The sequence below is a fragment of the Panthera tigris genome, chromosome F2 (assembly GCF_018350195.1).
Source record: "Panthera tigris isolate Pti1 chromosome F2, P.tigris_Pti1_mat1.1, whole genome shotgun sequence".
Classification (NCBI taxonomy): domain Eukaryota; kingdom Metazoa; phylum Chordata; class Mammalia; order Carnivora; family Felidae; genus Panthera; species Panthera tigris.
The window spans coordinates 20,160,620-20,175,538 of NC_056676.1; the positions used below are offsets into that span (position 1 = coordinate 20,160,620).

At 42.4% G+C, this 14,919-nt stretch overlaps 1 protein-coding gene across 4 annotated transcripts in view; it reads right to left on the minus strand.

The window, feature by feature from the left end:
• The window catches only part of SLCO5A1 (solute carrier organic anion transporter family member 5A1), a 307,342-nt gene that overhangs the window by 85,518 nt on the left and 206,905 nt on the right, over window positions 1–14,919 (minus strand). For all 4 annotated transcript variants that reach the window (XR_006213027.1, XR_006213026.1, XR_006213025.1 and 1 more), the window contains exon 5: window positions 1,297–1,429. Coding sequence is in view for 1 of the 4 variants with exons in the window: in XM_042973270.1 (XP_042829204.1) it covers window positions 1,297–1,429 (133 nt within the window). In the remaining 3 variants the exon portion in view is untranslated. The remainder of the gene's footprint in view (window positions 1–1,296; window positions 1,430–14,919) is intronic.

A 14,919-nucleotide genomic window follows, 5' to 3' on the forward strand; every position in this document is an offset into this window, starting at 1 on the left:
TGGCTGTGTGGATGAATAACCTAACATCCAAAGTTGGAGTTCTCATTCTAAGTCCTCAAGATTACTTATTTAGCAAGACAATTAAGGGCTACAAGTGAGAGAACAGCTAAATCTCTAGCACTCGTTGGAAAAAACAATTACTGAGTGAAAAGATTCACTAACAGTGTGACAATGGAAAAGAGGGGGCTGGAGTTTGGGGCAGTCGGGGAGGGCTGACAAAGCAGAAACGCAGATATAATAAGGAAGTGGGAGGAAAATATTTTTTTAAAAGGCACAGCAAAGATAATGAAAGCTAGGACACAGCAAAGATAATGAAAGCTAGGACACAGCAAAGATAATGAAAGCTAGGACACAGGAAAGCCCCAACACAGCCACCTTCTCCTCCTCCACTCTGCTATTTATAGCAGAAAATGCCTCAACCCTAAAGAAGGATTGGATTAAGCCAATGTTCCCAAGCCCTCAGCACTAGTTTCCCATTGCTGCTATAACTACCCCACCCTTAGGGTTTAAAACTACGTAAACGTGGTATCTTATAGTTCTGGCGATCAACAGTCCCAAGTGGGCTAAAAAGGCTGCATTCCTTTTGGAGGCTCTAGGGGAAAAAACCTATTTCCTTGGGTTTCCTAGCTTCTAGAGTCTGAGTGTGTTCCTTGGCTCATAGAATCTTCCTCCATCTCCAAAGAATGTGGTTCCAACCTCTGCTTCAATCACCATATCTTCTCTCACTCTGACCCTCCTGTCTCCCTCTTACCCTTATTAGGGACCCCTGTGATTACACAGGGCCCATTCCTGTCATGAGGATAACTTCCCTGTCTCAAGACCCCTTAATCACATCTGCAAAGTGTCTTGCCATATAAGCCAACACATTCATAGGCTCTGGAGATTAGGACATGGATATCTCTGGAGGATTAACTACTCTGCCTTCCACCCCGTACTGGGTGACTTTCAGCTGTTTTTCATCTTCCCTTGGGGGAAATTTTTATTTTAACTATAAGAGTACCACAACGTGAATTATCATTAATAATGAGTGAAATAGGGGCGCCTGGGTGGCTCAGTCAGTTAAGCATCCAACTTTGGCTCAAGTCATGATCTCACAGTTTGTGGGTTCAAGCCCCACATCAGGCTCTGTGCTGATAGCTCAGAGCCTGGAGCCTGCTTCAGATTCTGTGTCTCCCTCTCTCTCTCTGCCCCTCCCCTGCTCATGCTCTGTCTCTGTCTCAAAAATAAATAGAAACATTAAAAAAAATTATAAAAAAATAATAAGTGAAATGAAAAAATTTAGTAAACAATTCTTACCAGTTTCCAATGAAACGAGGGTCATTCTGATCAAGGTTAACAGGATTTCTGGGATCGACATAAAACCCAATAAGAAGTCCACCTAATAAATATCCCACTGCAGGACCAAGTGCTCCCATGACATACATGATGGCTGAGAAGACAGAAGGGGAAACATGAAATACAGCAACGTGTTATTTAAATTTCGAGAGCTGTCTAATTTCAGTCATTCCATTTATATGTCACAGTTAAACCCAGTTAACAGCATCCAAAAACAAAGAACTTTAGAGATTGTGCCTCTATTTATATTTGGGTTTCAAATCATGCCCTTTATTTAGCTGCTGCCTGTTGTCCTTTTAGAACATCAGAATCATCTGGACAGCTTTTCGGTTGCTTTTGTTTGGTTTTTTAATATAAGTGCTCGGGCCCCACTAAATTTAAATTTCTGAAAGTGCTAGTTAATGAGCAGTCACTGGATAACCAAAAGAAGATGAAACGTAGTGTCAAGATTAAAAAATAAATAAATAAAAATAAATAAATAAATAAATACAAGGTCATTTCAAGATAAGAAGGAAAAATAAGTAGATGTCACTTGTCACAGCTGGAAGATTCTAACAGAACGAGTGAACCAAGGCCAGATTCTGCCATGAAGCTGGATTTAATTGAATTGGCAAAGGTGCTCAAGCCCCCTCAAATCATGAATATTTTTCAAACCACCACTTTAGAATCAAAGAAGAGCTTCCAATGCATTTGGTTTATTGTTAATTGAGGAACCTTAAAGATTCATAAATCTCGTTAAATGGCATGAGTGAGAAGGTCCAAATGGATAGCAGGAACCCACAGCTGAATGAAAAAATAACTTTTTAAAGCACATGACCAAAACAGGAGGGGAAGGGGTTCTGTCAGTAGATCAGAAAGGTTTTCATTCTATCCAGAAAACAATTTGGCCATCAAAATGGGGTTAGAGCAAAACGTAACAATAATTTAGGGGTGCCTGGGTGGCTCAGTCGGTTGAGTGTCTGACTTCGGCTCAGGTCATGATCTCACAGTTGACGAGTTCAAGCCCCGCAACGGGCTCTGTGCTGACAGCTTGGAGCCTGGAGCCTGCTTCACATTCTGTGTCTCCCTCGCTCTCTGCCCCTTCCCTGCCCATGCTCTGTCTCTCTCTGTCTCAAAAACAAATAAACATTAGAAAAAAATAACAATAAATTCACTGTCATGCCTTTATATTGTTTTGACTGCTGTGATTTCAAATAAAAAAATAATTTTGTCAATTTTTAAATTTTGAGGTAGGATATGAAATTCCTTGAAAATCGTAGAAAAATCTAGCCACACATTCCAAACCCATTTTTTTTTCCTGCTAAAATTTAGTTATTTGGGGAGAAATCTATAAACACTTTTAAGATACTCTTGGGTGCAAGGCATGATAAACTCAGGTGTTGAGGCGCCTGGGTGGCTCATTGGTTAAGTGTCCAACTTTGGCTCAGGTCATGATTTCACGGTTCTTGAGTTCAAGCCATGTGTCGGGCTCTGTGCTGACAGTTCAGAGCCTGGAGCCTGCTTCAGATTCTGTATCTCCCTCTCTCCTCTCTCTCTCTCTCTCTCCCTCTGCCCCTCCCCTGCTCATTCTCTCTCTCTCTCTCTAGAATAAACCTCAAAAAAAAAAAAAAACCCCTCAGGTGTTACATATTTCTCATTTCTGTTGCCATCATGCATTTAAGCTATTGAATAAATAACTAGTTTTCCATACCCTTTAAATAGCACCATATTGGGGTGGCTCAGTTGGTCAAGCATCCAACTTCAGCTCAGGTCATGATCTCACAGTTCATGAGTTCAAGCCCCAAGTTGGGCTCTGTGCTCATAGCTCAGAGTCTGGAGTTCAGATTCTGTGTCTCCCTCTCTCTCTGCCCCATCCCCACTCATGCTCTGTCTCTCTCTGTCTTAAAAATAAATAAAACATTAAAAAAATAAGAAATAAAAAAATAAATAGCACCATATTTACCAAAAAGAAAATTTGACTAATCAGACTAGCTCCACCTTACTTTATCACCTGCACCTAAATAAACTTTGAATAAACTTGTACCTCCTGTTACTTATCACTACAGACAGTAATTTAACACCTGCTCCCATTTTTCACACTATTTCATAAGAGAAAGTGCCGTGTTTATTTTACAGAATCGTCTGCTTGTAACAAAAGACATTAGGTGCTTCGACTTCTCCATCTGTGTTTGGAAATGGAGAATGGAAGCACAGCCACAAGTAACTGGTATTCCTTTGGAAGCATGCTTTTAATAAAACAAAATTAGAATTTTGATAAATATCTTGTTAACCTGTTTATAGCCTGAAACAGAACTCAAGAATAAAAAATGCCTTTTCAGTTTTACCCATATGCATATGAAGATAAAATTTATGTTTACACCTCCAGGCAAATCAGCACCATTTACAACTTAAAACTGTAATGAGGCCAAAATGTGACATGAATCATCTTCCCAAAATAGTTCTTCTGGCATGAAAGAGACTGTCTTACAAACACAGACAGGGAAAAGGGTATTTCCGCCATCCTGTTTATGCCTGGGGCACTTGAGTACAGCATCTCGGAATGCCAAGCAGCACGGTGCAGGATGTGTGCTGGCAAGACCTCGCAATTACATGGCGAATGGAACACCAATTAAATAACATCTCCAAAAAAACTTAACTACTCTTTAACTTCTCTTAAATTTTTGTTTATTTTTGAGAGAGAGAAAGAGAGTGCACGCGCGCACAAACACACACACACACACACACACACACACACACACACACACGGTGGGGGGGGGGGGGAAGGGGCAGAGAGAGAGAAAGACACAGAATCCGAAGCAGCCTCCAGGCTCTCAACTGTCGGCACAGAGCCCAACGTGGGGCTCGAACTCACGAACCGTGAGATCATGACCCGAGCCGAAGTCGGAGGCTTAACCGACTGAGCCACCCGGGAGCCCAAACTTAACTACTTTTTCAAATACAGATAAAACTTTTTAAAATTCAGCTATGTAATCAGAAAAAGTTTATTTGTAATATCTAGCAAACACTTAGGCCAACTGAATCATTCACACTAACATATATACACACATATATCTATATAATTGTATTACATATTATGCTCTCTATAATAGTGTCGTGACTATACTATATATCTATAAATCAATAAATATATAACACTATAGATAGAGATAGAGATATATAATAACTCGTTGACATGGTCCTATTTTGTAAATAAATCCTTCTGGCCACTGAGCTAACATTTATTAATTGATTAACCAGTAGAACTCACTCAGAGCTTATTAGAGGGGCAAATTGTTGACACAAATTTGTATCACTCACCCTCCCAGTCAAAAATTCTCAATCGCCACCCACCCACCAACCACCACTGCTTGAAGAAAGTCCAAACTGCTCTGGAGTTCAAGGGTGGGACGAGTTGGCCTCCTCCTGCCATTTTACTCTTCAAACCTACTGACTGCACTCAGGGCTCCAGGCAGACTGACTCTCAGACAGACCTGGGCAGAGCCACCTCTCTTCCCTTGAAGACCCACCGTGCCCCCAGGCTTCCCTGTCTGTCTGAATCCTACCTGTTCTTCAAGGCCTAACCAAGTCTAGTACTGCCTGTCCTCCCCTGAGTGGTCTCTGTCTCCTCAGAGACCTCCTCCTCTGTCTATTCCAGTGGCCTCCACACTTTTTCATCAGCCATCTCTATTGGTAAGAGTTTTTAAACATTTACCACAGGGGTGCCTGGGTGACTCAGTGGGTTAAGCGCCAGACTCTAGATTTCAGTTTCAGATCATTACCTCACAGTTCGTGAGATCGAGACCTGTGTCAGGTGGGCTCTATGCTGACAGCATGGAACGTGCTTGGGATTCTCTCTCTCCCTCTCTCTCTCTCTGCCTCTCCCCTGCTTGTGCTCTCTCTCTCTCTCTCAAAATAAATAAATAAACATTTTTTAAAAAGCTTCAAAAATGAACTATTGGGACCTCATCAAAATAAAAAGCTTCTGCACAGCAAAGGAAACAATCAGCAAAATTAAAAGGCAACAAATGGAATGGGAGAAGATTTTTGCAAACGATATATCAGATAAAGGGTTAGTATCCAAAATCTATATAGAACTTATCAAACTCAACACCCAAAAAACAAATAATCCAGTGAAGAAATGGACAAAAGACATGAATAGACACTTCTCCAAAGAAGACATCCAGATGGCCAACCGACACATGAAAAAATGCTCAACTTCACTCATCATCAGGGAAATACAAATCAAAACCACACTGAGATACCACCTCACACCTGTCAGAATGGCTAACATTAACAACTCAGGCAACAACAGATGTTGGTGAGGATGAGGAGAAAGAGGATCTCTTTTGCACTGTTGGTGGCAATGCAAGCTGGTGCAGCCACTCTGGAAAACAGTATGGAGGTTCCTCAAAAAATTAAAAATAGAATTACCCTACAACCCAGTGATTGCACTACTAGGCATTTATCCAAGGGATACAGGTGTGCTGTTTTGAAAGAGCACACACATCCCAATGTTTATAGCAGAGGTATCAACAATAGCCAAAGTATGGAAAGAACCCAAATGTCCATCGACTGATGAATGGATAAAGAAGATGTGGTATATATATACAATGGAGTATTACTCGGCAATCAAAAAGAATGAAATCTTGCCATTTGCAACTACGTGGATGGAACCAGAGGGTATTACGCTAAGTGAAATTAGTCAGAGAAAGACAAAAATCATATCACTTCACTCATAGGAGGACTTTAAGAGACAAAACCGATGAACATAAGGGAAGGAAAACAAAAACAATATAAAAACAGGGAGGGGGACAGAACAGAAGAGACTCATAAATATGGAGAACAAACTGAGGGTTACGGGAGGGGTTGTGGGAGGGGGGATGGGTTAAACAGGTAAGGGGCATTAAGGGATCTACACCTGAAATCATTGTTGTACTGTATGCTAACTAACTTGGATGTAAGTCCAATAAATTAATTAAAAAAAAAAAACTTTAAACATTTACCCACAGTGTACTTTTCTGTATAAGCAACGTGTACTTACCATCAGCCTCTCTCTCATAGCTTGCACCTGATATATCAGTAAACCCCGCTGGTTCTACCATCACATCACATACAACACGCAGCCTCTTCCCCATGCCTCTACCTTGGCCCAAGCCACCAACGTCACTCATCTGGAAAATGGCTCCAGGCCTTCCAGCTGGTGGTATTCCTGCTACTCTCTTCCTCCCTACAATGAATTTTCAACACAGCAGCCCTAACAATCCTTCAGAAACATAAGGCAGGTCATGTCACTTCTTTGCTCACACCCTCCAGTGGCTTCCCATCGTGCTGGCAAGAAAAGCCAAAATCCTTTTATATGGCTGCAAGGACCTGCCCACACCTTTGCACCACCCCCTATGATCTCTCTGCTCCATCTCCTATCCTTTTCCTTGTTCACTCAGCTCCAGTCAAACTGAACTCTCTCTTCACCCTCCAGGCACATTCCCACCTGAGGGTGTTAGCGCTTGGATTGTGCGTGCCTGTGTGCACGTGTGTAAGTGTGTGCAGGTGTCTCTTTCCCAGAGCCACACGGTACATTCCCTTACTTCCCCCAAATAGGAATTCAAATAGTTCCTTCCCACCAAGGCCTTGCTTGGCCATCCTATCTAAAACTTTAAAAACCTTTTCCCCAATGCTTCCCACCCTCTCTCTGCTTTATTTTTCTCCTTAGCATACGTTGGCACCCAATACACTCTACATTTCCTTTGTTCATCTTGTTTATCACCTGTCCTCCCCGTCTAGAACATAAGATCCAGAAGGGCAGGGATCTTGCCGTGGTATTCACTGACAAAAGTAGTGTAGGAGGCATGAAACTCATTTCGCTCCCATTATTCATTACCTTTCCCACTCCCAGTGAACGCTCTGCTGTTATTAACAACAGTAGATGTCAGGGATAAGAGCCTTCTTCACCATACATCAGCTCTTGAGATATCAGCTAATCACTGTCGGGTTGATAGTTCCATGTTTTTGTCTGTGTTTCATCAGATGTGATGATACTGTATTGGTTTTCTCTCCCGATGAGGAGCTTATACTGGGAGTACAGGCTATCCAGTGAACCAGCAATAGAAAGAACTACAAGTTCCAAGTTTCAAGACTTGTCTAATTTCAGTCATATCGTATATTTATGTCACAGTTAACCCCAGTTAAGAGCATCCAAAAACAAAGAACTTTAGAGATTGTGCCTCTATATTTGGGTTTCAAATCATGCCCTTTATTTAGCTGCTGCCTGTTGTCCTTTTAGAACATCAGAATCATCTGAAGAATTTTCTTCCTATACCCCGGTGGACTGTATCACACCCCTCCTGGGTCGTACACAATTCAGCTTCATTTCCCTTTGGGAGAACCTTCGGCCATTCCGTTCATTTAAATTTGAGTATGCCTTGCTCTTAATTTCTACTTCTCTCTTCAAATGTTTATATCTTATCTTTTGAAGTAGCTCTTCATCCTTGAGAGCAGGAGCTGTATCGTGTACAGTACTGTGTGGTGGTTAAATCACAGACTCCAAACTCCCGGGTTCGAATCCCTGCTTCCATTATGCACATGAAGTGCTTAGCCTATGATAAACACTGAAGAAATATTAAGTTGTATTTTTATATGTTGAATGATCACCTATTCATCCTCTAACAAATATTATTAAATACTAAGTTTGTATAGGCCAAATACATATATTATTTAACGGAAGACACACTTTTCTTTATATTACCTTGATAAATTATCTTTTCTGAATCATAACTTTTGATCCAGGAGTTAGTTTTGATAATGGGTTTGGCAGATGGGAATGGGGAAAGACAAGATCCGGACCTTTCTTTCTTCACACAAAGGTCAGTATAGGGTATCTTCCTGAAGCTGAGAATGTGCCTTGCTTGCCTGTGTCTATTATTCTTTTTAAATAACTTTTAGGGTTTTTTTTCCTAATGATTACAAAATATAATATGAATTCCTTATGGAGAAAACTCTCAAGAACACACAAAATTTTTTTTCTAAATCACCAACAATCCATACTATCCAGATAATGATAGTAATAATACTAATAAATACTTTTTACTATTCATATAGTGTATAAATTTTTTAAGTAGCTGGAATTATACAGTACTTATTATTGTATACTATGTTTTTTGGGGGTGCCAGAGTGGCTCAGTAGGATAAATGTCTGACTCTGGCTCAGGTCATGATCTCACGGTTCATGAGTTCAAGCTCCGCGTGGGACTCTGTCCTGAGAGCTCAGAGCCTGGAGTTTGCTTCAGATTCTGTGTCTCCCTCTCTCTTGGCCCCTCCCCTGCTATACTGTCTGTCTCTCTCTCTCAAAAATAAACACTAAAAAGTATATGTTTTTTTCACATAATATCTCAAACATTTCTTGTATCGATAAATATTCTTCTAAAACATTTGTCAGCTAAATGATGAGCCTTCGTGTGGCTATCACATACGTCCTTTAATAACCCCTCACTGGGGCGCCTGGGTGGCTCAGTCAGTTAAGCATCCGACTCTTGATTTCGGCTCAGATCATGATCTCACAGTTCGTGGGTTCTGCGCTGATAGCACAAAGCCTGCTTGGGATTTTCTCTCTCCCTCTTTGCCCCTCCCCCTCTCCCTCTCTCCCTCTCTCTCCCTCTCTCTCTCTCAAAAACAAATACACATTTTAAAAAATCTTTACAAAAATCCCTTACTGATGCCAGCTATTTGCTACCACAAATGTCTGATTGGGGGTATTCCTCTGAAGATTATCTCAACCCTTTGTTATTACATATGCTCCAGGGAACTAGACCCCATCCTGAGGACTACAGCCCCCACCCCAAACCACCCTCAGCTGGGTGAGCTTTTGTGGAACTAAGAAGCCACTATTAAATGAAGTGGGCCTGAAAGGGCCCTTCAGCAGGGTGGGGCCAGTTCTTGGCCTCCATCCTGGACATCACGGCTGGTTTGACAAAGAAACGACTCTGGGGCAAGGCTGACCCACCAACAACTTGGTAACTGTCTCATCACCTGCTTCCGACCTGCTTCCTTCACTTCCTTTCCCCAAGCTGTTTACTTTTGGACATTCCATTTTAATTTTCTTCTTAAATTATCATTTACCCTATTTTGTGATCATTTATGCTTTTTTACATGAAAGCACATTAACTTCTACTTTTAATCCCATTTACCTTCCTTAAATTATTTTTTACCCCATTTTGTGATCATTTATGCCTTTCGACATTAAAGCACATAACTTCCACTTTTAATCCCATTTACCTTCACATTTTTAACTTTTCTCCTATAGATTTAACCTTTATTCTAATTTAATACCTCTTTTCACTTTTACATCATAAAATGTTTTAGCTGCTGCTTTTTCTGTACTTCTTAATGCATTTTAATCTTTTAAAAATATTTTTCTGGGAGCCTGGGTGGCTGTCGGTTGAGCATCCGACTCTTGATTTCACCTCAGATCATGATCTCAGGGTTTGTGAGATCGAGCCCCACCCACATCGGACTATGTGCTGACAGCACTGAGGCTGCTTTGGGAGTCTCTCTCTCTCTCTCCCCCTCGCTCTCTGCCCCTCCCCCACCCACGTGTGCATGTGCTCTCTCTCTCTCTCTCTCTCTCTCTCTCTCAAAATAAACATTTTAACAATAAATAAATAAATAAATATTTTTTTCAAGAATTTTAATTTAAAATTAAGTATCAATTTTTTTTTCAAATTATCTGTTGCCTTCTATTTCTCACACCTTACGTAACTTTGCTTATGTTTTTAGCCCTATTTATATTAGGCTAATTTTTTAGTTTTATAAACTGTCTTTATTTTAAACTTTGTTATACCCTTGATTTTTGTTATATTTCATGTTTAGGGCTTTCTCTTTCCTTTTGTATCCTTTCAACAACATATTCTTTTAAGAGTCTTCGTTTATCTTAATCATCTCTTATGTTTTACTTATTTTGTGATCAGTTTTGGTAACAGTTCATTAGATGTTGGGCCTGGCCATTGCCCACACTGTCTCTGTAGTCCTGTTCAGCTGCCCTGCATGGCTTTTCCAGCCAGTTAAGGACAGTAGCCTGAGATTCAGGGTTAATTCTCCCCTGGGCTCAAGGTTTTACCCATAGCATATCTGATTAGCTGGACCCCATGACTGCTGTCGCCCATGATCCAATAATGACAAAATGTGAGTTCTAAATCCCAGGTCTCTGATGAATAAGCACTGACTCTAAGACAAGCCAGGCCCACAGAGTGAAACAAACAAGCCAGAGTGTTCTTCCTCATTCAGGTCCAGTCTGGCCTAGGGAGGGTCCCATGGGTTGACCTTCCCAATGGCTACCCGGGAGAGAGAAAAGGCATAAGTGGACCCTGCAAAATTCACCTGTACCTATTTCACCCCTTGTTAAAGCCTACATCTCCATCTCTGGCAGACTTAAAAGACACTCCTCCTTCCTCATCACAAAAGTCCAACTTGACTGCATTGGTATTATCCCAAATAGGATTGTTCTGTGGGGTCAGCAGCAACCAGGGGAACAGCTCTCTGAACTCTACAGAGTCTATGTTGGGTAACTTAACCTGCTCCTGAGTCACAAGAAATGATTCCAGAGCTACTAATAGCGACCGGCCAGCCATGAGCCTTGCTGGACTTGGGAAACTGAGGGCCCAATCAAAATCAGCAAAGACTCTAGTATCACAAATCCCTACAGTTACCTCCTTCCTAGCCTCAACCCCCAATGGTGAGTAGGGCTCCACATTGCCAGATCAGAGGTCACTCAGTCACCCATGTGCTCTGTGATGCCAGGCCCTAGGACAAGGAAGGGGCCTCGAAAAGTTCAATAAGATTGTTCCAGAAGAGGAACAGGTAAAACCAGCTATGATTCAAGGCTCAGTGAATAAGTGTGCCAAGTAGCAGCAATAGGCCAGGGACCGGGGCAGAGGAATGACTCACACTGTAACTAGCTGAGGAGGGAGAATAGATAAGCCTTTCTGGAAAAGATGACTTTTAACATAAGCCTGCAAAAATGGGCAAAAGAGGACACTAGATGCTGAGGGTCCCATAGGGGCAAAAGCACACGAGTCTGGAAGCATACAGCCTGTCCGGGGAGTCGCAAGTGGTTGTGCCCCTGGAGGTACAACTGCCTCAGAGGAGAGTGACCACCGCTGCCTCTGTGCTAGTCCCATCCAGGGGTCTCGGTGCCCAGCTGTGTGCAGGCTGCCCAGTCACTGTTCTCTAAGGACGGTGAGGAGGGACGGCAGCATAGAGCATCAGCTTCCCCATCAGTGTCATCGGTGACACTGAGAGATGGTTTTGCAGTCGCTTTCCACACAGCAGTAGAGGAGCAAGTCACTTCCACTGTGCGACTGAGGTCAGGCCTGACATGGAGAACAGGAAGTCAGAGCACTGGTCCTTGGGGTCTCCTGAGCACGTGATTGTCTCCCCTCACTCTCCCTCCCCCCTTCCTTCTGCATTAGTCACTGGAATGCAGCCAGAAGTCTCAGCCACCATGTTACATCCAAAGGCCTCTCCTTCCACCTCATCCCTGCTCTCCCTAGCTCTTGGGAGAATAAAAATCTCCCCTTCTCATTCATTCTCTTCATTTATGGGCAGAATTCAACTGGATAGATATCTTTCCTTTCTGTCTGTTCAGTTTCTATGCCCCCCTCTTTTGGCAAACGCTATTCTGTTTTTCTTTAGGAACCATGGACCCTCTATTGCACAGTCTCAATGACCTCCATGATTCACTGGTAGACAGATGACCAGTGCAGGCCAATCAGACGCTCTCCTCCCAGACACCAGGTGGCTCACTCCCTTACTTCTTCCAGATCTATATTCAAGTATCATTCTTCAGAGAAGCTATAGTTCACCACATATCTAAACATGGCGCCCCCCACCTCCCCTGCCCCATTACTCTTTATCACCTTGCCCTGCTGGGGTTTTCATTATGGCCAATACCACCATGTGGCATTACATTTGACCGCTTGCTTATTCTCTGTCTCTCCCACTGGAATGTTGGTTCCATGAGAACAAGAGCCGCTTTTTTCATTGATGCCTTATCAATGCCTGAGCAGCGCTGACCTTAAGCACTAATGAATATTGTTGAACAAGAAGGGATGAAGGCATGGACTTCTAATCTTGAGTGAAGTAACAAAAGCAATCAAAGTGGATTTGTCCTTGCAACACTGCCTTGAAGAATCATCCATTGGTTCCTGTTCCCTAGACCCCTGGGGCTGTCCTGTCCTTGTGAGCCATCCCTACTCACCTTCCCCAGAACATCCTTGGTTTGACAGAGCTGGCTCCTGTGGTTTACAGCCACAGAGCCTTGACACCTACCTCCAAAACACCTCCAGGCCTGACCCTTACTTCTGCCAGGCTCTCCGAGGTCACCACCCTCCCTAGCTGGGCTCCCCCAGTTCTCAGAGTTTCATTGCAACTGGCCTGGATGTGCTGCGCCCTCATTTGAACTTGGTTCTCATTAATCAGCCTCTGCTCTCTGTTGCTGCCCACTTACCACTTTTCGCCGCTCACTGTCCACCACTTCTCCACATTCCCTCTGGCACAGGACCCACTTTCTCAGCTGCCCTCCATAGCCAGTAAATGCTGCCAAGAACCGATGATGACAGGGGTTTGGGTTACAAGCATAATTTAGGCTCAGTCCCAGGAGCTGGGATTTACCCAGAATGGTCCCACAGCAAAATGTACTGCACGCATGCCTATTAAACCCGGCCTGGGACATAGTGATAGGAGGTCACCCTTTTGAATACGTTTGGTGGCATAGCTGTTGCAGACAGGAAGACGACGTGAGAAGCAATCCACACTTCACTGTTGTATCACAGCAATGACACCAACTCGCATTTGACTTGCACAATGTCTTGAAAACTAGCCAAGGTACTTCACAGCACCAGTGCACCATGTTTAAAGAAAATATTCCCTTGCTCGCTCCTTCCACTTACAAGCACAGGCAGATAAGAGACCTCTGATCTCAGTTATATGTAGCAGCAATTTGTCTTGTCTTAAGTGATTCAGTTATTGTGACACAGGCCTGACAGTAAAAGAACAGCTGCCACAGCAGTCAGGGAATAGTCTATCACTTTGCTAAAACATCCAGAGAGCATCTTAGGTCACAAATGAGAAGGGAAAAGGGTTAGGCAGATTCAGAGTGTTTTTTCCTCGCTACCATAGCAAGCAAGGGTTAGTTTAAGTTCACTATCTTCCTTTAGAAATATTTTCAAAGTCGTTCATTTCTAAAATGGAACACGCTTAATTTTTTTTTTTTTAATTTTAATTAAAGGGGTGCCTAGGTGGCTCAGTTGGTTAAGCATCTGGCTTCAGCTTAGGTCATGATCTTGCAGTTCATGGGTTCGAGCCCTGCATCAGGCTCTGTGCTGACAGCTCAGAGCCTGGAGCCTGCTTTGGATTCCGTGTCTCCTTCTCTCTCTGCTCCTCCCTTGCTCTGTCTCTCTCTCTCTTTCTCTCTCTCTCTCTCTCTCTCAAAAATAAACATTAAAAAAATTTTTTAAGGGAACACCCAAGTGCGTATTGAAGGAGCCATTTACACTTAATTAACATCTGGGGCATGGTGGGTGTTTAATGTGCTATAGCTTTAAAACATCAAATTGGGCACCTATGAGTGACCACTATCTATAAACTCAGTCCAGTTCTTAGGAGGGACCATGAGGACAGCTACTATGAAAGCATAAAAAAAAATTATGTTGGGGTGCCTGGGTGGCTCATTTGGTTAGCATCCGACTTCAGCTCAAATCATGATCTCACTGTTCCCGAGTTCGAGCCCCGTGTCGGGCTCTGTGCTGATAGCTCAGAGTCTGGGGCCTGTTTTAGATTCTGTGTCTCCCTCTCTCTCGCTGCCCCTCCTCTGCTCATGCTCTGACTCTCTCTTTCAAAAATAAATAAAACATTACAAATTGTTTTAATCATGTCAATTTTTTAAAATTATATTTTGAGGCAAAAAGAGTTTTATTAAGAGTTAAAAATGGATTCCTTTAGAACACAAACTGAAAACGCATAACAGGATAGTCAAAATACTAAATGAACCCATGAGAAACTAATTTGACTAGTTATCAAAGCAATAGAAGTTGCAAACAATGAGATACCACTCTACTAAAATAAACTAAAAAGACGGAAAGTGCTCAGTGCAGATACAAGTCAGTGAATTCATTATTCCCATCCATTGCTGGCACAGAGTTACAACTGGAATAAGCTTTGGACAGCAATTCACCATATCTATCATGACAACATTTATCATTGTGTTTTGTAGACAGAAAAATAGAAACAGTAAAAATAGTAACTAACTACATTTTGATTCATAATGCAGCTGCTATTGACTTTAATGTTGACAAAGTTTTTATCCCTTAAGGATATACTTATTTTTTTTTTAATTTTTTTTTTTAACATCTATTTATTTTTGAGACAGAGAGAGACAGAGCATGAATGGGGAAGTGTCAGAGAGAGAGAAGGAGACACAGAATCTGAAACAGGCTCCAGGCTCTGAGCTGTCAGCACTGAGCCTGACGCGGGGCTCGAACTCACGGACCGCGAGATCATGACCTGAGCGGAAGTCGGCCGCTTAACCGACTGAGCCACCCAGGCGCCCCTATACTT